This window comes from Nicotiana sylvestris, chromosome 2 (assembly GCF_000393655.2).
Source record: "Nicotiana sylvestris chromosome 2, ASM39365v2, whole genome shotgun sequence".
Classification (NCBI taxonomy): domain Eukaryota; kingdom Viridiplantae; phylum Streptophyta; class Magnoliopsida; order Solanales; family Solanaceae; genus Nicotiana; species Nicotiana sylvestris.
The window spans coordinates 54,681,611-54,707,635 of record NC_091058.1 but is presented as its reverse complement, the minus strand read 5'-3'; the positions used below and the strand labels follow the sequence as shown (position 1 = coordinate 54,707,635).

Below are 26,025 nucleotides of genomic sequence, written 5' to 3'. Positions count from 1 at the left end.
AGTTTTAAGGTAGTTATGGGGATAGCATTATAACTGGCTAGCTAGCAGTTCCTATATTGCTATAAAAATTTGTTCTAACTTAATATGATATTTTATTATTGTTTTTAGCTATCAATGACCGGTTCCTCTTACTGCAGGTTGAAAATGACTCAGGTGCTATAATTCCTGAGTTTTTGGGTCTTCTTCAATATCGTATTACCAAAGATGCAATTGGAAAATTCATATCTTTCAAATGTACCCCAGTTCGTGATGATGGGACAGTGGGTGAGCCAAGAACTTGTATGGGACAGGAGCGTGTTCGCCCAGGTAATGCTGCATTTCGACGTATTGGGATCAATTGTAAGAATTGTTTATGATTTTTAGACTTCTGTAGATATTCTAGCACCATAGAATATTTTAGTGCTTACATATGGTATCAGAGCTTGCTGCAGTCCAGGATTTTAATATATTTTCTTGTTCATAAAACTCCACGGGTAAAGCATGAGCCTATCTATGATCCCTATATTTTTTTAATTGTTCAGAACTAATGCACTTCACTTATCAGAAAATTTAATTTGCTGGGTTTCTCGCAAAAAACATACTAATATTATAGGTTTTATGTAAAACAATCTCAGATTGTGATGGAGGTTACTTCTAACCTTCTTGGAAACGAGGAACCAGAGTTTCTCTTGAAACATGCTATGAACATGACCATCTATTCTGCTCTTGGGGTTTATTGATCATTTGTTACTTAACCGGTATCTGATGAAATTCATGTTCCCCTGTTATCACCTGGCTTTTAGGAAGAGAGCTAGAAAGCTTCTGTCACTAATATCCTCAGCAAAGTCTGTGTCCTCTTTTCAAAGCGTTATTGCATTTTTTCTTTTCCAACAAGCACGGCACACATTTAATTACTCTGTCAGTGTTCAAGGTTCAGAAAGATTTATATGGTTGCAGAAATCTTGTGCTGCTTTTTCATGGATTTTGATCATTTATTAGTTTGCCATCTAATGTTTTCTTATTGTGTTCTTGCATGGTGTAGGAACCCCAAGATTGCTTTCTCTACGACTAGCCGGAACTGCAGTTGAAGGCACCACACTAAACGTTGAGAAGAAATACTGGGGTGGTGAAGAGGGAGATTCAGTTTACCGCTGGTTCCGGGTACTTGAATGTGCCTTAAATGCTTAAATCTCTTTACAAGCAAATAAGTTGAGATCTCTATGCTTCCTCTAAGGCCCAAAAGTGGCCCAAGTACTTTTGTTGTCTTATAAAGTGATGGATTGAGATTTTGAATTTTTCTTTACCTAGGGGAAGAAGTGTAGATTTATAATGGTGACACAAGAACTAAGCATGCATGTTACTGTGCAGACTAGTTCAAGTGGCACAAACATAGAAGTCAATGATGCTAGGACTTCCTCATACAAGCTCTCTATTGATGATATTGGATTTTCTATATATGTGTCCTGTGAACCTGTTCGAAATGATTGGGCTCGTGGTCCTATTGTTATCTCGGAACAAGTTGGACCCATTGTTCCAGGTATTACTATTACCAAATGAATCTCTGCATATGAATAGGTTGACATGAACTATTATTAATTTCTCAACTTCTAAATTGGTTGATGAAAGTTAACAAGATTACTTTTTTATTTTTATTTTTATTTTTTACGTAACAAGATTACTTTCAGTTTGCTAGTTATTTAAAACAGACATGCAACCATGCTGATTACCCTTTTTTTTAAGTTCAAAATTATATTTAGAGATGAGGTATATCTAAAAAACTTCACTGCAGGGCCACCGACTTGCCATTCACTTGAATTTCAAGGATCTTTGGTTGAAGGAGAACGTGTGAGCTTCCTTGCATCTTATAGTGGAGGGTATGGTTATATATTAAAATCATCCATCTAGAGCTTGAGTTTCTAAATTCATTTTAGTTTGGTCCGAAGTTGAAAGTGTTCATATGCAGGGAGAAGGGAGAGTGCCTACATGAATGGTTTAGAGTGAACCCTGATGGTGTCAAAGACAAAATTAGCTGTGGTGGTAGGGATATATATTATTATATTTTATTTTAAGAGTGCAAAAATGTGGCGAGTAACTCAGTTTATTGGCAGAGTTTCTGGATTTGACTCTTGAGGATGTCGATAAATGCATTGAGCTTATTTATACGCCGATCCGCAAAGATGCATTAAAAGGAAGCTGTAGGAGCATATTATCTTGCCAAGTAGCTCCTGGTATGTTGTTTGCTCCTACATAATCTTTTATTAGAAAAGGCACTGCATGCCAATCTTTCTAACCAAATAACATATCTTTGGTAAGTCATGATACCGGGTTGACACTAGCAGATTAGCTAGAATATGAAATTATCTCAAATGTTTTAACTTTTAACAGCTTTTTATCTTCACGAACTTTTAACAGCTTAACCCTGCATTATTTTGTTGTGTTGCTCCGTTCAGTTAACCTCCATAATTACATTGTTTAACTATGCACTTTTTCTTCTGCTATTGATTTCATTATATGAAGTATTTCTACCTGAAATTGACCTTGCATTGAGATAGGAGACCCAATTGGTGTTGAACTGTCAATTCCTGAATGCTGCGAGGGGGAGACAATAGTTCCCAAGCGGAGATACTTTGGAGGACAAGAAGGTGGTGGTGAATATGTTTGGTATAGAAGTAAGAATAAGCTTCATGAATCTGCTCTGCTGGACTCGCCTAGCGTTACAGAGGATGCACATGTTTGTGCAAGGACTTTGTAAGTCTTCGTACGAGTAATAATAATAACTTTGCCTACTTGTTGAGAGAAACTGAAAAAACTTCAAAAAGTTTCTCTATGGTGCTAGTAATCCTTTTTGAATATGTATTTTCCAGAACATATAAGCCATTGCTTGAAGATGTGGGAGCATACTTGGCATTATATTGGCTGCCAATTCGTATCGATGGAAAATCTGGGAACCCATTAGCATCAGTTTGCGAGTTTCCAGTCTCTCCAGGTAGACCTTGATTCGTACTCCTGAGTAGATATTTCTCTCCCTTCCCCATTACTGATATCACCGTATGTTTTTTTGTTGATAAGGTAAATAATTTTATTAACAATTGGGGACTAACCCCGTATGTATACAAGCCGTATACCAAAAAGAGAGAACCTATACCAAAATATGGTTCTCAACATAAGAGATCCAATCCTCTATACAAATAGGGACCTCATGAGTACACCAAGAAGAAATTAGGAACAAAAGACTACTTTGCAATTTTACAAAATCTTGTTCCACCCCTTCAAGTGTCCTCCTATTTCTCTCTCTCCATATAACCCACATGGTTGCTAAGGGAGCAACACTCCATGCCCTTGGACTTCTCTTTCTGCTCATCTGAGCCCAACATGCAATGCCTCCTTCACTGTACCCGGCATCACCCATTGCACTCCAAACAAATTAAGGATCGACCTCCACAAACGATTAGCCACTTGACAATGCAATAGGAGACAATCTACATCGACCTCCACAAACGATTAGCCACTTGACAATGCAATAGGAGACAATCTACATCTTTGCCCGAGCTTTTGCACATGAAGCACCAACTAACATAGGTGATCCTTCTCTTTCTCAGATTTACCGCTGTCAAAATCACTCCCCTCGCCGCCAACCACGCAAAGAAACACACCTTTCTTGGTGCTCTGGGAATCCAAATAGAGTAATGAGGGAAAATGCGTTCCTCTCTCACTAATAACCTCTTATAATAAGATTTAACTCCGTATGATCTTGCAGTGAAATTGTTAACTCTATAATATGAGATAGTATATTCTATGGAGCTTCCTATTAAAGGTTTAGGATTTCTTGTTTCTTTAACTGTATACTCGAGGTTTATATGAAATTTATATTATAGCTCCTGACAAGATGTGCTGAGTTCTGAATTAATAGCATGTTCCCTTTCAAGAAGGATTATGCTTGCTATTGGTTATATGATGCTTGAAACTCCCTCCTCTTCATTTTATATGGCGATGGTTTAGTGGTCTCGAATTTTCAGAAATAATGACTTTTGGCACATACCAAAATTACTTGTAGAACTTGTCGTCCTAAATTTGCCATTACATTTCTTTGGCTATAAGAGCATGTCAATAAGGGTAAAATAAGAAGTTCAAAGTTAAATAGTTTCCAAATAAATAAAGGTGCCTTCCTTTTCTGGACAGACTAAAAAGGAAAGAATGCATATAAAAGGAAACGTAGGGAGTATTTGCTTATTTTAAAGTTGTACTGAACATGTATTGTGAATTGTGTGGCAGCTTTTCCAGTAGTTTCTAATGTTCGCGTGAAGGAGCTCTCATCAAGTATTTTCCTTGGGGAAGGAGTGTATTTCGGTGGTCATGAAGGATCAAGCTTGTTTAGCTGGTATAGAGAAACTGATGAGGGAACAATCACTCTCATCAATGGAGCATGTTCTAAAACTTATGAAGTTGTAGATGAAGATTACAATTGTCGTTTGCTTTTTGGGTAACATCTTCTCTAATATTTTGGCTGGCTTTTGAAGTGTTATGTTGTGAGATACGAGCGCATAGTAGTTGATGCTTATAGATGCAGATTAATTCCTTGTCCTCTGCCTGAATGTTTCTTCTGTTATTGCTTGAATAATCTTGTTAAATAAAAATAAAAATAAAAATAAACAAATGACAAATGGAAAACTAAAAACTTTAAAGAAGTGATGTGCATGTGTAGTTTTTTTTTCTTTCTAAAACATGTTACCCAAAATTTGCAGATATACACCAGTTCGTTCAGATTCAGTCATTGGAGAACTCAGGTTATCCGAGCCAACTCATGTGATTCTCCCAGGTATTTGCCTGATCATAGAATCTGAAATGAAAAAGAAGTCTATTGTATGCCATCATTCCTAGGTCCTTATGAATGAGTTCCATTTTGTACTAGTTTGAGATAGACACTGCCACTCTTCACCTTCACATGATTGAAATTTTGTGGTGCCACTGTGGGACATTACACCGGAGTTTAGAAGTAATTGAGAAATAAAGATAAGAGAACAATGTACTGGTGAGTTGATAAATGCACGGCGGACGTTTTTATAGGTGGTGAATATAAAGAGCATGTGTTGAGGTTCACACATGTCTAGATTCATTGAATTTGAGTAAGAAAAATATTATAGTAGTCGATGGGATATGTTAGGATGTTCTCTATTTAGTTATAATATATTTACTATCTTGTTAGGCAATAGAGAAGTCTTACCTATCATGTTGTACGTAGCATAAAACTCCTCTAGAAGGAGCCCTCTTGTACATTGTTGGTTAATCAAATCTCTTCTCAGCGGTGAACCGACATGGTCACCGGCCAGTGCTCAAGCACTCACAATCTCCAACTTAAACTTTAGATCTTTATATATGTATTTAGTAAGAAATGGATATATAAATAAGCGAGCACCCATGATCTTCGATAGACAAATGTTACAACGGTTAACAGACAGAAATATGAGGTGCAACTACCTCTGGGTTCAGGGTTCAATTCCTGTTTGAATAAACTTTTTTCATGGTTAGATCTTCTTTTTGTCCTTTTCTTCATTCATGGCTGATTCTTCTTTTCTGTCCTTTTTTTTTTGCTTTTCCTTCTTTCCCATTTTTTTGCTTTTCCTTCTTTCCCGTTTTTCCCTTCATTTTCCCTTTTTGTCCCTCTTTCGCCACAAAGTGATGAAACCCGACTCTTCTTTTTCTTTGCCCCTTTTACAAACACAAAGACACTAGCCACCAAGCAAGGATGTCTAATGGCTAGAGCAGTATAACCGCAAACCCATTTACTTGCACAAGCTAGTGATATTTATTGTTTTAGGAAATATAAAATCCTCTTCGAAGACAACTATGAATCGAATGATCTTCTTTTGTATTGATAAACATTAATTGTAGTTTGCTTGTATAATTTTTATCCCTGCATTTATACTATATGGTTGATAGCAACTTTATGTTACAAACAATGGAGCATCTATAACTTTAAAGTTCATGGTCTGCTACTGTCTCTTCTACTTCCACAGCTGACGATGGAGTTAACACAAGGAATGAAATCTTTATTACTTATCAAAAAAATCTTTGATGAAAAAATTCTTTGATTACTTATCCATTTTTTTTAAACACAAGGAAATGAAAAACTAGAAGGCGATAGAAATTAGAGATAGAATTTAGAAAGAAAGGACAGATTCTAGTAAAGGAAGCAACTAGTCAACCACAAGTATAGACTTGTAACATACTAATTAGCATTCAATCACAAGAATAAAACCAAGGGGGAAGAGAAATTGAATTCATACATGAATACTTGCTAGAAGAATTCAAGAGAGGTTCAATTGAAGAGGAATAGGACAATCTCACAAAGGGATCTCAAGAGAGTTCTTCATCAACAATCCATCATAAACTAATAGACTCTCTATTTACAGTGATGCTAAGCTCAATGGGATAAGGCCAATTCCAAAAGACATCAAAACAAGGAAAAGCTTAAAATAAATAAAAATAGCTCATGTGTCAATGGCTTTCTATTTACGGTGATGCTAAGCTCAACGGGCTAAAGCCCAAGTCCAAAATACTTCAAAACAAGGAAAAGCCTAAACTAAATAAAAGTGGGTCTTTATTGTGGTCTACAATGTGAGCAAGTTCATACATCTAGAGTTTCCAAGCACAATGCACTTCAGGTATTTGTCGTGGAGGCTAGCAAACCAATAGGAATGTGTCTGGCTCTGATAACATGTTAAGAAAGATGGACCTTCAAGTCTAACTCAACTCCAAAAGCTAGCTCATGGGGTGATATTTGCCAAGACCGTATAAGAAGACAACAACTAACTCCCTCAACCAATGTGATAATCTAAAAAAAGAAGAGTTTCTCAATCTTCTACAACTCCAATAGTCCAACTATTTATAATCAGTCAAATGATCAGATCAGCAAATGTTCCTAAGTGGTTCTGCTTGTCTGTAGAGCATGCTTCATCTAGAATGTTTCCGTGCACTATCTAGAATACTGTCCTTTCAATGCTTGTGAAACATATACCCATATAATCTCCTGACAGTAACACACTACGTCCACAGATATTCCAAGAATTGAGACACTGGCTCTAACTGGGAAAGCTGTTGAAGGGGACATACTAACTGCTATTGAAGTCATTCCAAAGAGTGAAAGTCAAGAGCGTGTATGGTTAAAGTATAAGAAGGACATCAAATATACATGGTACTTCTCTGTTCTCATCATCTGGATATGCTGGCAATCAACCGTTTTTCGTTAATGGCTGATTATTCTTTACCGACATTATTTTATGTGAAGTTAGAACAACAGCTATAATATAGAGATGATTTTTGTTACCACACTTGCTACTTTTCTTATACTCGAAAAAAAGGAACCAAAAGCTGCTCCTCTTATTTTGTGACGGATATCGGTTCAATATCTGGATCTCAGGAAATAATGTTGGGTAAGCTGGTTAAATATCTAGCTTCAAAACTGAGATATGCGAAAGCTCAGATAGTTGGTGTTATCCTGATATGATTTACTTCTACACCCTATGAAAAATTTATTGCATCCAAGAATGCAAACTGCTATTAAGTTGTCTAGCATAATCCAAAGATTGCATTGCTTCTGAAGGTTCTATGAGTACATTGAGAAGCTTCTGATATTTTATTGGCTGCTGCAGGTTCATTTCGACTGAAACAGGAAATAATAAGTCCTTTGAGCCATTACCATCACAGCATTCTTGCTCCTACAGGTTACGATTTGAGGACATAGGTCGCTCTCTGAGATGTGAATGCATTGTGTCTGATGTTTTTGGAAGGTCAAGTGATCCTGTGTATGCCGAAACTCCTTCAGTTTCACCAGGTATTCTAGCTTCAAATTTAGTTTCCACTTATAGATACTTTAAGACATTAAATGCTGGATGGTAAAATGTACTTCATTATTGCCGTATGTGGAATGGTCCTCTACTGACCTACCTCACTTGGCATGAATTTGTTGCAGATTGTATTTTGATGCTCTATGTTTGGAATTCCTTCCTTCCTTTTAATTTTAAATTTGGTTGTGGCTGGTGTTTGTATGAGATGTATGCTCAAAGAAGTGCAATCACTCACTATCACCATGAATTGTCTTTGGTTAGTTCGAGAAGAGGAAAGTGGGCAAGTAAAAGTGGAAGGTCCGCTTTTCCAGCCCCCAGTGATTTAGACAGAAAGAACAAAGTGTATCTTTTTTTTAACTTTCCATTCCGAATAAAAACAATCAATGATTTATACTTTATCCAAAGGATGTACGGAAATCAATGAGTTGCTCTATTGTTTACCCTTCACTCTTTTTCGTGGAAGTGGAGTTATGTTGGTTACCTTATTCCAGCATTCCATTTGCTACAAGAGCTGAGTGCTTCTCACTGTTAATTCAGTATGCTTGGGAAGATCCTCCTAGAAAATCAGCAGCTTATGACTGATCTTTTCTTTGTTTCACTATGTTAGTGTAAATTTATTACTTCGTATAGCAGAGCCTAAAATTGACCTGCTTTTTAGTAATTTTTTCTGCAGATTTCTTGTATGTCATTATAAATACTATCATTAATGCTGACCTCTGCTGGAGTTTAATTAATTATTTCCAGACAGATACTTAAACGTAGTTTTAGCACATTGAATTTCTTTAATTCCCTTTACTCATATATTTCTAAATTCTGGATAAGTAAAATTTAGCCTATAACCAGGCCAATATAAAGTTGCTATTGTCCTTTGCTTGATGCCCTTTTTTGCCCTCCCTTTATGACGGGTTGTTTCATAATTGACTTGAGGCCCATCCTTGTATGTTTTGCACCTCTTCATGTGAAGGAATCACCCCCATGTTCTTCCTTGTTATTGACATCTTAGCTTTAATGTATCATGAAATTATTCTTGTTCCCTAGCATCGCTACATTGTGTTCATTGGGTAATTTTAAGAGTTTCATATAATTCAATTTTTAGTAGTTGATTAATGAATCTGCTTCATCTCAGGCATCCCTAGGATGGATAAGCTGGAAATTGAAGGTAGAGGTTTTCACACCAATCTGTATGCTGTTCGTGGTGTTTATAGTGGCGGAAAGGAGGGAAAAAGTAGAATTCAGTGGCTTAGATCTATGGTTGGAAGTCCTGACCTCATTTCAATTCCTGGTATGCTACATTGTTCCATCTGATTTTGGTTTCTTAACTCTGTTTATTCATTTAAGAGTTGCTCAATTAACATATCCAAAATGATTAGATTGGCTGAACCGTCCGGTTCTAATTAGTTTTTACTATCTTTTCTCCTCACCTACTATTTGATAAATTTTCCTCTCAAAAGTGACTTCCTCTTGTATCATTGTCTTCCATTTTCTCATTTTGCGGTAACTATACTCTCATGATAGATAGTACGGACAAGTAGTTTTTCCATGGTTCAGAATCTTTTACAACATATCTTCCTACCACCCGGTTGTGTCCAAACATAAATTACTGTCTTAAGAGTAAAGCAAGAAGCAAGTTGTTCTGATGCAAATTTCTAACTGTTTGACAGCAAGGTTCCTCTGATCTTAATATGTTTGAGGAGTTAAGGGAACTAAAGGTCTTGACCTTTCCAATGTTATATGTGTTGTACGAGCTGTGTAAATTTGAGGTTTTAATAACTCTCAAGGTATTCTTTGGTGATTCATCTTTTGCATCTATTTGTTTTTAAGTATAAATTCCCATTAATCACCCAATAAGAACAAGAAAAGCATAAAGAGGGGGGGGGTGAAAACCGGGTAAATCAAATTTAGTGTTTTGCTGATCATATATGAGGTTTCACTGCATTTGTTTTACTTGCATCAGAGTTTTGAGACAAGCATAGTGGCTCATATCTGTTAGACAAGTCAAACTATCAATCTATTAGACTATTACCTTGTCTCTTTTTAAGCGATTAACCTTTGGTGTAGGAACAAGTTTGTGCCAATACCAAATAATGGGGGAATCCGTGTTTAAAATTTTTAATTTTTGGTCCTTCACATTTGGAAATCTCATTTATGCATAGCACCGTGAGAAGTTGATACGAACTTTCTGAAAGAAAATGGTTTTGTTGCAGGGGAGACAGGAAGAATGTATGAAGCTAATGTTGATGACGTCGGCTATAGGCTGGTTGTGATATATACACCAGTAAGAGAAGATGGAGTTGAGGGGCATCCTGTTTCTGCTTCTACAGATCCAATTTCAATTGGTAAACCATTGTGACAAACCTCCATACAGTAATTTTATAATGAATTCCTTTTTCTTTTGTTAATTTTATGAAGAATCTTTTTATTAGTTGAGTTCCTTTTCGTTTCCTTTTAGGAGTGTAGTTATTATTTCCTGTATCTCTCCGTCTATCTCTAGTTGTTGAATATAATTCTAATTAGTGTAAGTTGTTGATGATGGGTGATAGCTGTAGATACTTGATGTTTTCAATCACATAAGCAACATTTTTCTTGCTGAACCTGTGCATTCTTGTTAATCAAATACTTTCTCCATTGAGATCTGGCAGATTCTCTTTGTTCTGTCGGCCCATTCAATTTAGTATACTGAACATGTTCTTTAGGTGTAAAAAACATTATTGGTGAAACAGGTAGGATTACAATGTTAAGCAAGCAACTTTGACTCTTTAAGGACCCACTTAGTTCTCCAAGAAGGGGAAAAAGAGTCATCCAAATGTCTATTTGTTATTGGAAGGACACTTTGGAGTATTAGCATGTAAACAAGGTCACGGACTTTTCCTTTCGCCTTTTGCTCCATAAATGTCATCTTGATATTAAGCAGTCTATCATTTGTAATTTAAGTATCTGATTAGGCAGTACTCCAACATAACCTTGGTCATTCTCATGAAGTTTGACTCCAGTGTCTGGGTGGACATTTGGTAAATTCACAACCTACAGAACAATGGAAGAAAATATGTCAATGGTAAATGCATTTATGTGTTTGCTCTTTTCTTTATTATCTTTATGATTTGGGCTAACTCAATATGCATATGTAAGGTAGTTCGCTAGTGGCTGGTTATTATCTGAGCAAAGTTTGATGCAAAGAATTTTTTTCCTCCAGAGCAGTGTGGCTTTGTTTCTTCTTATTCAACTGTTCATGCTTGACTTTTTCTCTTTTTCTTTTCCTCATTGCAGAGCCTGATGTTCTTAAAGAAGTAAAGCAGAAGCTTGAGATTGGATCCGTGAAGTTTGAGGTGATTTTATCTCTTAAAATTATTTCCCAGACCTTGTTGTGTGATGGCTCTTTTTCATCTTTTGAACTTCCCTATGACACCCTGTTTTAATGCAAGTCCATAAGAATGTTTGGAAGTTTGGGATTTTGTCGAATTAAAGTTGCTTGTGGTCCACTAGCTATTACGCCATACTTAAAGTCTTGAATAGGTGTTAAACATTCTATAAAAGTAAATAAATGTCTCCTTGGAAATAGCTTAAGCCTTAAGATAGGGTGAATTTAAATATTGCGTCAAGCTTATTTTATATATTGGTATAGTAAAATATATATATATCTGCTCCCTAACTTCTTAAACTTACTTAAGATTGAGCTGCATAAATAAAAAACTGCAAGGGAAAATGATAAAAGAAGGCGGGGGCTGTGATAAAGCCTGTATAATGCCTCTTTTTTGTACATTGGCTGTAATTGTGATTATATTCTGGGAATGAATGTTTGCTTTATGAAACCTATTTCACTCACTCAATACCGTCTTACAACTGTCCGTCTTTGCATCGATGGAACATTCGACCAGCTAGTGTATGCTGTGCCTATCTCTGCACGTCTTAAAATCATTTGTACTCTTTATGAATATTTTGGAGTATCAAAAGATAAGTATCTTATAAACATATTAGAGTATCAAGAGAAGTTTTCCAGGCATTCCACGGCTTAATTTGAGTTAATATATGTTTTCATCTATTATCTACAAAATAACGAAGAATAAAATATGACATTTAATTTGGTTAAAGGATGTTTAAGTTTCTTAAGATGAATGTAATCGTCCGACGTTTGCTTGCATGCAAAGCGCTTCAAGTTCCCTAATCAAATATGCTGTAGATTGGCCAAAGCAGTGATATGTTCTGATTTAAATTTGTAATTGGTTGTTTATATCTAGTTTTTCAGTAAGGCGTGGAAGTGGAGAGTCTCCGGAGAAATGCAACCTGTCTGTCTGTCTGTCTGTCTGTCTGTTTAGCACTTATTGAAGTCAAATAAGCTTGGTGCATAACTTGCATCAAGCTGCGTCTTTGAAGTTTAAATTAGTTTGGTGTCACATTTCATGATCAGTTGTTTATGCTTGCTGCAATATATAATTTTTTGCAGCAATATATTAATCAGTTTACGTTTTCTGGGTTCTTGCAGCTATAATAGGATCCCTGGCCAGTTATTCTGGTTTTTGTATCTCCACCGTACTATCTTAGTACTGTGCTTCATTAATAAAACTACCTTATCAATAAAAGAATATTAATCATCCTGTTTACATCTTCTCCCAGCCCTAGCATGATATTATTTCCCTGTGCTCTTATTTTCAGCGTGTTAACATAAATTACTTGATGTTATTATTGCAGGCCTTGTGTGACAAGGATCAATCTACGAAGAAAGTTAGTTCTTTTTCATTCATTATTTTGTTTCAGTTTCCAATCATATAGTAAGATAGATAAAGGATAAACTTCTTATGGTTTAACTATGCAGGTTCCAGGAATGGGGAATCTTGAAAGAAGAATTCTGGAAGTCAACAGAAAGAGGGTAAAGGTAGTGAAACCTGGTTCTAAGACTTCTTTTCCCACAACTGAGGTTCGGGGAACATATGCGCCTCCATTCCATGTAAGTATATCTATCTTTGAGACTCTCGGTTTCTGTTCTAAATATTGGTATTGGGCATATACCTTTGCAATCCTTTTCATTCTTCCACTTTATCATGGGCGTAAACTTGTTCTAGCTCCACGTACGCCACCCAAGCCGACTGTCCTCTTGTTAGACCCTAGGTTCAGCTGTATCCCGAAATGTGGCTTGATCATTACCACACTATGATTATGTGAAGAAGGAAATGAAGCTAGTAGAGAAGACTTGGGAGCTCGGAAAACAATTTTGTGTTGATATATGTTTCCACACAACGTTGGACTTACAAGGCAAACTACAAACTAACTAGACCACACTAGGATACTCTCTTGGACAGTAAACCTTCACTGTTGCTCATTCAGACTTGTGGTTACTTGGGTCACGGGCATGGGGTGGTACCCTATTTATTGGGTCCTAAAGATCCACTCTGGAGCGCCAAGTTCAGTTGGCCTGTAAGTCAGGGGGCAGTGAAATTTCCCAAATTTGGGCAGATCTTAGAGACTAGGGTTCGAATTTCAGTAGAGACAAAAACTAATAGGTCGTTTCTTCTTATCTGCCTAAACCATATTGGACAGAGTTACCCGGTACCTACTAGTTTAATACATTACCGTATAGGTTTGTTTTCAATCTAGAATGTGTGCTATTAGGATGCTGTGGGAAATGTATGACATAAATGGTAGATGCTTAAGATTAACTCCAGATTCATGTCATTGTACAGGTGGAGCTATTCCGAAATGATCAACATCGGCTGAGGATTGTGGTGGACAGTGATAATGAAGTGGATTTACTGGTACAAACGCGACATCTCCGTGACATTGTAGTCCTTGTCATCCGAGGTCTTGCACAGAGATTTAACAGTACATCACTCAATTCCCTTCTCAAGATAGAGACCTAGCATCCATCATAGTATTGTGTTTTTTGTACATCAATTGGTCTTTTGTGTTGTCTAGCCCCATTATTTTGGTGTTGGTTTTAAATATTTGTTTCATTTTTTTTTTGGTGAGGTTTTTTCTTCTGCTCTGTCTCTGCTTATTTCATTTGTTTATCATTATTATATAGTTAGTTAATTATAGTCTGGTGTTGTCTAGTAAATACCCCTTGTGCATGAAAATATGAAGAAACCTCGATTTGTGTATGTATGATATTTACAATTTATTTTAGTGTTATTTATTTGTATGTCGCATTCCACTTCAGCAGTGCAGCAAAATCTGTGGTGTGCCATTTCGTTCGTTATGCAACGTACAATAGGGGGCACAACTCAGCCCCAAAATTCTAATTCTGCTCTCGTGGGTAAACTTTTTCAGATGCTCTCATCAATAATAAAAATATTAAATGTTAATATTTCCTTTTGACATGATGAATGAATTAAAAATCCAGGCAAACTGACCCTTGAAAAAGCATCATTTTGGGAGAAGAACAATAAATTTGGTCGACAACCATACTTTTCGTACTAGCAGTCATACTATTTTCACATAAATACCAGATTCTTACAAGTATGTTTTTTTAAAGACGCATTCTAGTCATCATCTTTATAAATTGAATGACAATAGATTTGTTCCCTTTAACCTACTAAGCTAACTTTTGATTGAGGTTTTACACTTGCTAGTTTTGTAGGTTTATTCTTCGTGCTATAAAGAAGTAGAAGGTAAATGCCAGTAAGATTTTAGGAAATAGAAGTGCAGGAAATTTTATTAGCGACATTTTGATTTAAATTGTAGTACAAGCGTAGTTAGATCAAGTATAATATGCAATCTTGACTATTATTTCTATTTGATTGACTCAAAAGGCGATTCAAAATACTAAGAAACATACATAATGTTTAAATGAGACTTTTTCCTAACGACAGGATAATATTAGTTAGAGATAATCTAAATAGGTTAAAAATGCTTAATTTTTTTTAATGATACAGGGACGCATTTGCCCCTTTTCCCATAAAAGAAAGGATTAGGAATTCACTAATATGTGAGGGCAGTTAAAGTGAAACCAAAACTACCTTCACCGTGATGACACGGAACAAAGTTAAATTCAACAAATTGTAATTTTTTTGACTTTTATTTTAGTGAATCTTAGCGCATCAACTGGATTGAATCCCTAACTAATTAACTCTGATTTGGATAAGCATGCACGTTTGAAAGATAAATCCTGTTGGGTATTTTCTATTTTTCTGACTCTCCCTATATTTTCTTTAACAGAAAAGCTTTAAACACTAAATATTTTCATGAAAACTAAAAGGTGAAGAAGAATGTAGTGCAAGCATTTGAGTGACAAGCAGAAGGTGGCGGAAGATTAGAGGAACACAACATTTCACTATCTTTTCAAATATTAAACCAGGTTTTGTTGAGTGTGATCTCTTCTCTATAAATTTCGTTTGACTTAATGTATTAATCGGTGAATTTTGAAATATATTGTTAAATAGGTCTTAATTATAGTTAACATTGATAACTCATTAACAACAACAAAAAATCCAGTTGAATCACGCAGGTGGGGTCTGGAGAGACCGTTTCCATTAAACCTTCGCTAAAGAGAAGAATTGATAACCCATTAAGCACATGATTAATTTTTATAGTACATACTACTTTTTAAGTGGAGAAATGATTGTTTATCAATAATACATCCATATGATCACTTATAAGTTTCTGTGAAAATGTAACTATATCTTTCAACAGAGATTAGAGTTAAATTAAGTTTGATATAAAATTCAAGGGAAATATTGGTACTTAAAATATTATGACTAGCACTTTATTATTCATAATTTGCAGGACAAAATGGTTAATAACATTAGTGAAAATGTTGATCAAAGGCATAATACACTGAAGAAGAGGGGCTGTGGATGCAGCAAAGATGATTTTTTGCCAGAGGAATCGTTCACGAGCTGGGGAAGTTATGCACAAGCATTACGTGAAACAAAAACACGGCTTAAAGACCGCATATTGTCTCGATCTTCGGACCAATTAGAGCTCCATGAAGTGCGTGATCGTAGCCAGCATCAGATGAAGAAATCATTGAATTGGTTTGATTTGATTTGGTTTGGTATTGGTGCAGTAATGGGTGCTGGAGTTTTTGTACTTACTGGTGAAGCTACTAAAAACATTGCTGGCCCTGCTGTTTTACTGTCCTATGTTATATCAGGCATCTCTGCTCTGCTTTCTGTGTTGTGCTATACTGAATTCTCAGTTGAACTCCCTGTTGCTGGTGGTTCATTTGCATATCTGAGAGTGGAACTTGGCGATTTCATCGCTTTCATTGCTGCAGGGAACATTCTGTTTGAGTACATTGTGAGTGGTGCTAGTGTTGCGCGATCTTGGACTTCCTATTTTGCGACTTTATGCAATCACAAGCCTGATGATTTCCGTATCAATGTCTCGAGTCTTGCTGAGGGTTACAACCACTTAGATCCTATAGCAATTGTTGTCTCAATGGTCATTTGTGTAGGTGCATCCTTGAGCATGAAAGGGTCCTCGCGTTTTAATTCATTTGTGACCATAGTACATATAATTGTCATGGTTTTTATACTTGTTGCTGGCCTATCTAAGGCGAATGTGGCTAATTATTCAAGCTTTGCACCTTATGGTGCTCGTGGCGTCCTGAAAGCAGCAGCTATGCTCTTCTTTGCTTATGTTGGATTTGATGGTGTCGCAACTCTTGGGGAAGAGATTAAGAATCCAGGTAGGCAAGGGCGTAGTTACTTTTTGTGAAGGGAGTTCAATTGAATACCTGTAGCTGAAAAATTACTATGTGTAATCCCCTTAACATTCATATTCTAAGTGTGATACTTTTATAGGTTTTTGAATCTCTTTACTTAAATTTCTGGCTACGCCACTGCAGGTAGGGATATCCCTCTGGGTCTAATAGGTTCGATGGTGGTTATTATCACAATATATTGCCTCCTAGCCGCGACGTTGTGCCTAATGCAACCTTTTAATCAAGTAGATGTTGATGCCCCATTTACCATTGCCTTCCAAGCAGTAGGGATGAATTGGGCAAAGTACATAGTTGCATTTGGGGCTTTGAAGGGGATGACAACAGTTTTGCTGGCCAACATAATTAGTCAAGCTAGGTATTTTACACACATTGCAAGAACCCATATGGCCCCTCCATTTCTTGCTGCAATTAGTGAAAAGACCGGGACACCTGTTACTGCTACAGTTATAATGACCGCGGCGAATTGCATTATGGCCTTCTTCACAAGTCTTGACATATTGGCAAACCTTGTTTCAATCGCCACATTGTTTGTGTTCTCACTAGTTCCCCTAGCACTTCTAGTGAGACGTTACTACGTGTCAGGGGAAACATCAGATGCTGATAGGAAAAAACTCATTCTGTTCTTGGTTGTGATCACACTGTCCTCAATTGGATCAGGTGTTTGTTGGGCAATCAGCGAAAATGCTTGGCTCGGGTGCATAATTACTGTTGGAGTTTGGTTTTTCGCCACTTTGGGGCTAAATTTAATGCTAAAGGCGCGAAAGCCTAAGGTATGGGGATTACCATTGATGCCATGGATTCCATCTGCTAGTGTAGCTATTAATGTGTTCATCATGAGCTCCATTGATGGTGCATCATTTGTGAGATTTTCAGTTTGGACCGCTATTTTGCTTGTTTACTACTTGCTTGTAGGATTGCATGCTACCTATGATGCAGCCAAGGAGATTGGTAGTAATGCTTCTCATATAACTGATGTTGAAGCCAATGCAGCAAGGACCAGTGAAACTGGAGTAGCTAATAACTAGGCATTTAAATGAGATTCAATGGTTTATATCTAGACATACACTTTGGATATAATAGTGTTTTTTTTTTCAGTAGACATCTTGATCTCATTAGTTTCCTCTTCTTTTCTTCTTCATTAGATCTATTTCAAGAGATGTGATTTTATCTTCATGAAATAATAAATGTACATCAGTGATTAATTGATGAAATACTATTGTGGGCAGTCTATATATAGTAATGTGTGGTAGGAATTATTCTTGGATTGCTTCTATATATGTTTGGAACCAAATTAAGTACATAGTTGGATTTTTTGGACCAGAGTTTCCTTGTCCATGATTATAGAGTATTGCCAATTTTTGTTGTCTGTTATTTTGTACTTGTGCTAGTCTCTCTTCCACATGGTTGAGTAGATAGCTGTAGAAGCCCGGAAATTCAATAAGGCTGCTCAAAATTTGAACACCCTTAACCAGTGGACTACGCAAGGATCCGAAGTCTATTTATTAAATTAAGAATAAATAATATTTTACCTTATATGTAGTATAATTTTTCGGCAAAGAGTGTTCAGTTGACCACCCTTGGCCATACATAGTTTCGCTGCTGGATAGATGGGATAATGACCTTTTTCCTAACCCCATCACTTTTGCTCAATATATCTTTACATCAGAGTTACAAGAAATACATGTTAAAATATAATCTTAATAATATCCTAGTATAAAGCAAGACATATTTAACTCCATAATTCTGATTTAATTACTCCAAAAAATTAGGTGGAAAGGGAGAAAATCTTAATTCTTTATGCTATTGTGACGATCCAGCCGGTCGTCTTGTTTATTGTAGCCTTGATCCCTTGTTTATTGTTCATCCTATGTTCACTTGTGCTAATGTGACTTGCCAGGGTGGTTGGTTTGGTTCCGGGGATGTTTCAGAGTGAATTGGGACACTTAGTCCCAAGGTTGTAAGCTTAAGTTGAAGGAATTTGACTTTTGTGTAGACGACTCCGGAATGGAGTTTTGATTGTTCTGATAGCTTCGTATGGTGATTTTGGACTTAGAAATATGTACAGATATTGATTTGGAGGTCCGTAAGTCATTTTGGCTTGAATTGGCGAAAGTTGGAAAGTTGAAGGTTTGGAAGATTGTGAAGTTTGACTGAGAGTTGACTTTGTTGATATGGGGCTCGGATTTTGGTTCCGGAAGTCGGAGTAGGTCCGGTGTATCATTTATGACTTGCGTGCAAAATTTGAGATCAATCGAAGTTGGTTTGATAAGTTTTCGCATCGATTTTAGAAGTTAGAAATTCAATAGTTCATTAGGCTTGAACTGTGGTGTGATTCATGATTTCAATATTGTTTGATGTGATTTGAGGCTTCGACTAAGTTCATCTCGTGTTTTAGGATATGTTGGTATATTCGAACGAGGTCCTAAGAGCCTCGGGGTTAATTCGGACAAAGTTCGGCTTCAATTCGGTCTTATAGAACCGTTGATCTGGTTTCTGGTGCAGTCTTCATCGCGTTCGCGACATGGAGATCGCATTCGCAAAGAGTAGTTCAGGGGCATGAGGTTTTGTTCTTCGCGTTTGCGAAGAAGGCCATGAATTCGCGAAAGTCTAGTGGGTCTATGCATCGTGATCGCAAGAGGGTATTCACATTCGCGTAGAAGGATGAGGCCGGCTTGGGCACTAGGCATTTAGCCTTCGCGTTTGTGTAGGCATTAAGCACCTGGGCAGAAAGTTCTAAAATCCCAAATCGTGGGTTAGAGTATTATTTCACATTTTGAGTTGTAGAGCTCGATTTTGGGCGATTTTGGAGGAGATTTTCACGTTTTGGAGCGGGGTAAGTATTTTTTACTCGGTTTTTTTTGTTATATCATGATTCCATCGTTGTTTTAACATTAGTTAGTGGATTAAAGTGAACAAATGGGGGATTTTGTGAAAACTTTGCAAAAAAAAGAATAAAAAATGGAGCTATGAAAGTTGATTTGAGGTCGGAATTGAATGGTTTTATTATGGTTGGACTCGTTATTGAATGGGTATTCACAATTTGTAAATTTTATAGGGTTCCGAGGCGTAGGCCCGGGATTGACTTTTTGGGTTGACTTCTAAATTTTGGTTAAAGATCTTAGCTTTATCATTTAGAATCAATTCCTATAGCTTTTTATTGATAGTATTACGTTATTTTGGCTAGATTCGAGCCTTCTGGAGGTTAATACGTGCGGGAAGTGCTTGTTAAGGGAGTAATTTGGCTTGCTTGAGGTAAATATCTTATCTAAACTTGGTTGAGGCACTAGTTGCCGAATTACTTGTGATAGCTACGTGCTATGGGTGCGCACATGCGTGGGTTTTGAGCCCATGTGCTAACACCATCGGTAGTTATCTATGCTCGGGTTGTGCTTAGGCTATGATAAGCCTAAAATTGATTGTTAAGCTTTAAGTTACGATGCCTCGCATATTTGTAATATTATTATGAACTATTTGAGCCATGTTTGAGACTACAAAGAGGTTAAATCTCTGAATGAACTTGATAAATGCTATTTTCTGATGAAATTGCCGATTTGAGTTATGATAGCACACTTTGCACATGCCTACACTTTAGCATAGGAGTGAGCATTCGGTACGGTATTTATGAATTACGGTTCGGTACTTCGGTATTCAGTATATCAATTATGCATACCAAATACCGTACCAAGTAGTAGTTCGGTACGGTTCGGTATTTTCTTGTTCAGTTCGGTACGGTTCAGTATCGCACCGTCCCTATCTTACGTGACAAGTAGTGGCACTATGCCACTGCTGATCTGGTGAAGGAATGGTAATTTGCATACCAAATTCGGTAAATAAACACCTCAAATACATACGTAGCATACAAAATTAGAATAACACACGTCCATGGGAGGTTATTCTGATTCACATGCAAGCATCATTTTATATGATAAAATTAAGGAAGCTAAGACAAAACTATATACTGGGAATGAGATATAAAATTTTTTGCACCATTGTTCTGTTTGGTAACTTCAGATTCATACTGCTTCACAGAAATGGTTGAGAATTTGGAGAAAGTTGCAAAACTCAGGGTATGTTTGGTATGAAGAAAAATATTTTTCTGAAAATATTTTTCAATTTTCTCATGTTTGGTTGGCTTAAATATTTTGGAAAACATTTATTTTCCTTATCAAGAGAAGGAAAAACATTTTCCAGAACTCCTTCTCAACCTTCCCCACCCCCACCAACCCACCCCATCCCCTCTCCAAAAAAAGTTTTTTTTTTCAAATTTCAGTTTTTCCTTTATCACCTGCTACCCCCACCCCCGCAATTTTTTTTTTTTTTTTTTTTTGCAATTTCAAATTTCTGTTTTTTCGTTTTTCTGCACCACCCACCCCCAACCCCCCCACCTCACAATTTTTTTTACCTTTTTTTTTGTATTTTCTGTTTTCTATTTTTCATTTCCCTCCCAGCCCCGCACCCCCCTCCCCCCCGAAAAAAAATATTTTTTAAATATATTTTCGGTTTTAATTTTATTATTTATCGGTTTAAAGGCTCAAAATTTTACAAGTTCCAAAATTATGAGTTCGGAGATTTATGTGTTTGGAATTTTACGAGTTTAGAAATTATAAAGTTTACGAGTTCGAAATTTTGCGGTTTTGAAAGTTTAGCGGTTCAAATGTTTATGAAATTTGTGGGTTCGGAAGGTTGTTGGTTTGAAAGTTTATGGCTTCATGTTTATTATATTTAAATTATTTATGAATACTCTTGAGAAATCATTTTCCTTAATTTGCGTATCAAACACGGGAAAATAAATAAGATTACTACTTGTTTTCTAAGAAAATCTTCGTTATACCAAACACACCCTCAATGCTTTCTGTTAGTTACAAGAATGTTATTGGCGCTTAAAGGGTTTCTTGGCGTACTATATCTTCCATTGAGCATAAAGAAGAGTCAAATGGAAACAAGAACAATGTGAAGTTGATTAAGGGATATATGCGGAAGGTAAAAGAGGAGCTGTCCAAAATTTGCCGTGATATTCTAGAAATCATGGACAAACATCTCATTCCATAACGAAAAGCTACTGTCTTTTATTACAAAAATTAAGACTAATGTTTAACAATCCATTCTAATTGTTCGGTATTTCGGTATATCGAAATATCGAAACCTCAATACCGAGGACCGTACCGAAATGCCGAATAACCAAAAAATCGATACCGAAATACCGAATAATTCGGTCCGGTTCGGAATTCAATTTTTCGGATGTTATGCCCACTAGCATATCATCTATACTAGTCCAGGAGCATGAGATTTGTTGTTCATTCATCACATACATCTATTCTTGTTTATTTGCTCATATGTGATATGATTGGGCTGGGTGCCTGTGGCCATGCTGGGCAAATTATGTTGTTATGCCTGTGACCACGCCGGGAAGATTGTACTGCTATGCCTGTGATCACGCCGAGCGATTTACGATATTGAGTCTGAGACCACGCTAGGTTGGTAGCACGTTGAATTGGTCGTGCTTGCTGTAGATATGGATCTATCTCCCTAGGGTCGCCCTCTCATGTTTCTCTCTTAATGGTATACACGCGGTTATTAGGGAAAACTGATCAGTGGTTTAGTATGTGATGATAGGCTAGAAATACGAGTTTTTGGCTACTTTGCACCTATTATTTCCTACATTTTAACTGTGTTTAAGGTAAAGTATCGATAATTTATACTTATTACGTGTTTCCTGTTGTGTAGGTTGAGAATCCAAGATAAGATGTATTTTTGGAGCTTAATTAGATAGATAAATTTTTGAAGTTTGAGTAGAAGTTCGATAGTTAAGTCGTGATTGAATTCGAGCGTCGAAGATCGAGTATATATATATGAAATAGTGAGAAAAATATGTTCAAAGCCAAGATTTGCACTAACATGACCGTGTTTAAGGGTGTGTGGTATTTCAGTGAAGGCAATTTTTTCACTTCAGATTAATTTTTTTTTACCTTTAGACCCGATAAGTTTGAAGTTGATCATAAAATGGGTAGACTTGCAATTTTTGTTGCAAAGTAGGTACAGATTCAATTGTGACCCCAAAAGCGGGTATAGATGCAAAGCCCCGATTTTAGTGGTTAAATGGGCTGGGCTGGTTTTTCCTCCCCTTTTTTTAGAGGTTGACCTTACAAAGAGAGGATTTGTGTTTTGGGTTGTGGAAAATAATTATCAGATCCTCGGACTATGCCAAGAGACAAGGATCTAGTCAAGGTTGTTCTTTCTAAAGATACTGTAAATTTTAACCTATATAATTCTTTTACCCGTCTTAGTCATATTATCAATTAATATTTACAGAGAAATTTGCCTATATTACCTAACAAATGATTTGATTGGGTAAATATTTTTTATATTATCAGTACATAGAAGTTAAACTCTTCCTAAGTTAATTCAAAGCAGCTGTGCCTGAGAAGTAGAATGATAGTGTTAGGTCCGACACAGCAACCTTCACTACTTTGTTGTTAGAAACAGTCTCTACACGGACTAACATCATCTGCATGAATCATGACAACTAGAATAAGAGCACTAGGAATATAATGCTTTAACATTTAGACACAATTCAGTTACTAGAAGCAACAGGAGGAGCACTATAAACATCTTTTAACCCGGATTGTATTGTTATGCCTGTGATCACGCCAGACGGTTTATGGTAACGAGCCTGTGACCACACCGGGCTAGCAGCATGTTGAATTGGCCGTGCTTGCGTGTGGATATGGATCCATCTTCCTAGGATCGCCCTCTTATATTTCTCTCTTGATGGTATACACGCAGTTATTGATAAAAACTGATCAGTAGTTTAGTACGTGATGATAGGCTAGAAATACGAGTTTTTGACTACTTTGCACCTATTATTTGCTACACTTTAACTGTGTTAGAGCTAAAATATCGATTATTTATTGTATACGGTCAAAATCAGGTATGCCTAATTTCGTAGGCTCGAACAGTCGCTTTGAGCCTAAGTTCAAAATGGACCGGGCTCGAGCCCGATTACAGATTACAAGACTTGGAGTCGAAGTGCTCGATAAACATCGAGGCCGGATATGCTCAATATCGAGTAAATACCGTTATGGTTTTATAACAGAAAGAGCGAGATTTCCGCAACGACCCTAAGATAATGGCGTAAATTCTAGAACGGGTTTGTACTAGGCGGTTAGACAACTGTCCAATAAGATTCCCTACTAAAAATGAAAATGTTTATTTAGGACTCCCCTATTATATAAAGGGGAACTCATTTATTTGTAAAAAAAGATCATTGTCAAAGAGAATATACATACATCACTTTCTTGCTTACTTTTCATCTGAATTGCCTTATTATCTTATTGTTCTGACTAACCTACCTCGAGGCTGCCATAGCTTGAGGTCGAGACTTGCTTGCACACTGGTTTGACTTACTTTACTCTTTAATTTATACATTTGATTCCTTGTTTATCAATTAGTATTGGATTAAATCACATATCTTTAAAACCAAAATACAAGTTTAATTGTTACTCTGATTTTAGGGTAAACATTTATACTCATTACGTGTTTTCTGTTGTCTAGGTTTATTTACCCTAAAATCCGAGTAACAATTAAACCTTTTTTGTGGTTTTAAAGATATGTGATTTATTCCAATACTAATTAATAAATAAGGAATCTAATGTGTAAATTTAAGAGTAAGGCAAGCCAAACCAATCATGTAAGCAGACTTCAACCTCGAGCAAGGGCAACCTCGAGGTAAATGAATAACAAGAACAATGAAACAATAATAAGATGATTCAGATGAACTTTAGGCAAGAAAATGAAATGTATAAATTAAAGAAGTAAGTTGAATCAATCCAGTGCTTAAGCAAGTCTTGACTTCGAGCTATGATGGCCTCGAGGTAGGTCAACAAGAACTGTAAAGTAAAGACAATAAAGTTAAGAGACAATTCTGATGAGTAATGAGCAAGAAAGTAAGAGAGTATATTCTTTTGCCAATGATTGATGATCGTTACAAATGATTGGGGTCCCCTTTAAATAGTAGGGGAATCCTAAATAAGGTACAATCCTAATTGTAGTAGGGAATCTTATTATACAGCTGTCAACCGCCTAGTACAAATCTGTTCCGGAATTTACGCCGTGATCTTAGGGCCGCCGCGAGGATATCGCTCTTTCTGTAATAAAAACATAATGATATTATCTCGAGGTTGGTCATACTCGGCCCCGATGTTTATGGAGCACTCCGATCTTCGAGTATAGTATTCTACCATTGGGCTAGAGCCCGATCCATATTGAACTTGTTTCTCGATGCGACATCTCGAGCCTACAAAATCGGAGATACATGATTTTACCGTATACAGATAGTCTCCGCATTTCTTAGAATGCAATGACAAGAAACAAATTGAGACTAGTATCTTTACTTGTTCTTCCCAAAATACCAAATATTCCAATCTTTAGTTTTCCTCAAGATGGCCAAAACATCCAAAACTGTTCCACAAAAGGAAACTACTCAGGTTCGGGTAAAGGGGGTAGCCGAGTGTCGATCTCGGAGGGAGGCCTTTGAAAAAATCCATGCTCGGGGCGTTATTCTTTCGACCGAGGTCGATAGACCCCGAATGACCATTTGAACCAAAGTTTGAGTAGCTCTTAGGATTAACAGTCGAGTGAGGATTTGCTCGAGCTAGAAATAAAATTAGCCCTTAGGCTTTATAGATAGTCCCCGAGTGAGAGTTTGCTAGAAACTCGGGTTAAGATAGCCCTCAGGCTTTTATGATCAAGTGAGAACTTGCTCTAACTTGAAGTAAAGTTAGCCCTTAGGCTTTATAGATAGTCCCCGAGTGAGAGTTTGCTCGAACTCGAGTTAAGTTAACCCTTAGGCTTTATAGATAGTCCCCGAGTGAGAGTTTGCTCGAACTCGGGTTAAGATAGCCCTTGGGCTTTTATGATCAAGTGAGAACTTGCTCGAACTTAAAGTAAAGTTAGCCCTTAGGCTTTATAGATAGTCCTTGAGTGAGAGTTTGCTCGAACTCGGGTTAAGTTATCCCTTAGGCTTTATAGATAGTCCCCGAGTGAGAGTTTGCTTGAACTCGGGTTAAGATAGCCCTTGGGCTTTTATGATCAAGTGAGAACTTGCTCGAACTTGAAGTAAAGTTAGCCCTTAGGCTTTATAGATAGTCCCCGAGTGAGAGTTTGCTCGAACTCGAGTTAAGATAGCCCTTGGGCTTTTATGATCAAGTGAGAACTTGCTCGAACTTGAAGCAAAGTTAGCCCTTAGGCTTTATTGATAGTCCCCGAGTGAGAGTTTGCTCGAACTTGGGTTAAGATAGCCCTTGGGCTTTTATGATCAAGTGAGAACTTGCTCGAACTTGAAGTAAAGTTAGCCCTTAGGCTTTATAGATAGTCCTAGATTGAGAGTTTGCTCGAACTCGAGTTAAGATAGCCCTTGGGCTTTTATGATCAAGTGAGAACTTGCTCGAGCTTGAAGTACAGTTAGCCCTTAGGCTTTATAGATAGTCCCCGAGTGAGAGTTTGCTCGAACTCGGGTTAAGTTAGCACTTAGGCTTCATAGATAGTTCC

The 26,025-nt window shown here is 36.9% G+C and overlaps 2 protein-coding genes across 4 annotated transcripts in view; both read left to right on the top strand.

Moving 5' to 3' along the window:
* LOC104227465 (187-kDa microtubule-associated protein AIR9) overlaps positions 1-13,953 on the top strand; it is a 28,617-nt gene extending 14,664 nt beyond the window's left edge. For 2 of the 3 annotated variants that reach the window (XM_009779706.2, XM_009779707.2), the window contains 18 exons: positions 138-306; positions 1,022-1,140; positions 1,348-1,516; positions 1,769-1,853; positions 1,943-2,016; positions 2,088-2,207; positions 2,532-2,727; positions 2,844-2,965; positions 4,252-4,459; positions 4,722-4,795; positions 7,033-7,171; positions 7,629-7,810; positions 8,950-9,105; positions 10,028-10,159; positions 11,088-11,146; positions 12,507-12,539; positions 12,631-12,762; positions 13,496-13,953. In XM_009779706.2, the coding sequence (XP_009778008.1) occupies positions 138-306; positions 1,022-1,140; positions 1,348-1,516; positions 1,769-1,853; positions 1,943-2,016; positions 2,088-2,207; positions 2,532-2,727; positions 2,844-2,965; positions 4,252-4,459; positions 4,722-4,795; positions 7,033-7,171; positions 7,629-7,810; positions 8,950-9,105; positions 10,028-10,159; positions 11,088-11,146; positions 12,507-12,539; positions 12,631-12,762; positions 13,496-13,672 (2,346 nt within the window). In that variant the 3' untranslated portion in view covers positions 13,673-13,953. Of the gene's footprint in view, positions 1-137; positions 307-1,021; positions 1,141-1,347; positions 1,517-1,768; positions 1,854-1,942; positions 2,017-2,087; positions 2,208-2,531; positions 2,728-2,843; positions 2,966-4,251; positions 4,460-4,721; positions 4,796-7,032; positions 7,172-7,628; positions 7,811-8,949; positions 9,106-9,484; positions 9,597-10,027; positions 10,160-11,087; positions 11,147-12,506; positions 12,540-12,630; positions 12,763-13,495 lie in introns of those variants that run through there. The other variant, XM_009779708.2, reaches the window with a different exon arrangement.
* A 1,063-nt stretch (positions 13,954-15,016) lies between these two features.
* Positions 15,017-17,632, top strand: LOC104227467 (cationic amino acid transporter 1-like). Its single transcript, XM_009779709.2, has 3 exons — positions 15,017-15,108; positions 15,537-16,443; positions 16,603-17,632. The coding sequence occupies exons 2-3, from the start codon at positions 15,543-15,545 to the stop codon at positions 17,502-17,504; spliced, it is 1,803 nt and encodes a 600-aa protein (XP_009778011.1). The 5' UTR covers positions 15,017-15,108; positions 15,537-15,542; the 3' UTR covers positions 17,505-17,632.
* The last annotated feature ends 8,393 nt before the right edge of the window (positions 17,633-26,025 follow it).

What these genes read in the sequence shown, in the direction of transcription:
- LOC104227467 (XM_009779709.2), top strand. Translation starts at nt 15,543, where the DNA reads ATGGTTAATAACATTAGTGAAAATGTTGATCAAAGGCATAATACACTG. An exon ending in GGAAGAGATTAAGAATCCAG is followed by an intron (nt 16,444 to 16,602) that starts GTAGGCAAGGGC and finishes ACGCCACTGCAG; the next exon opens with GTAGGGATATCCCTCTGGGT.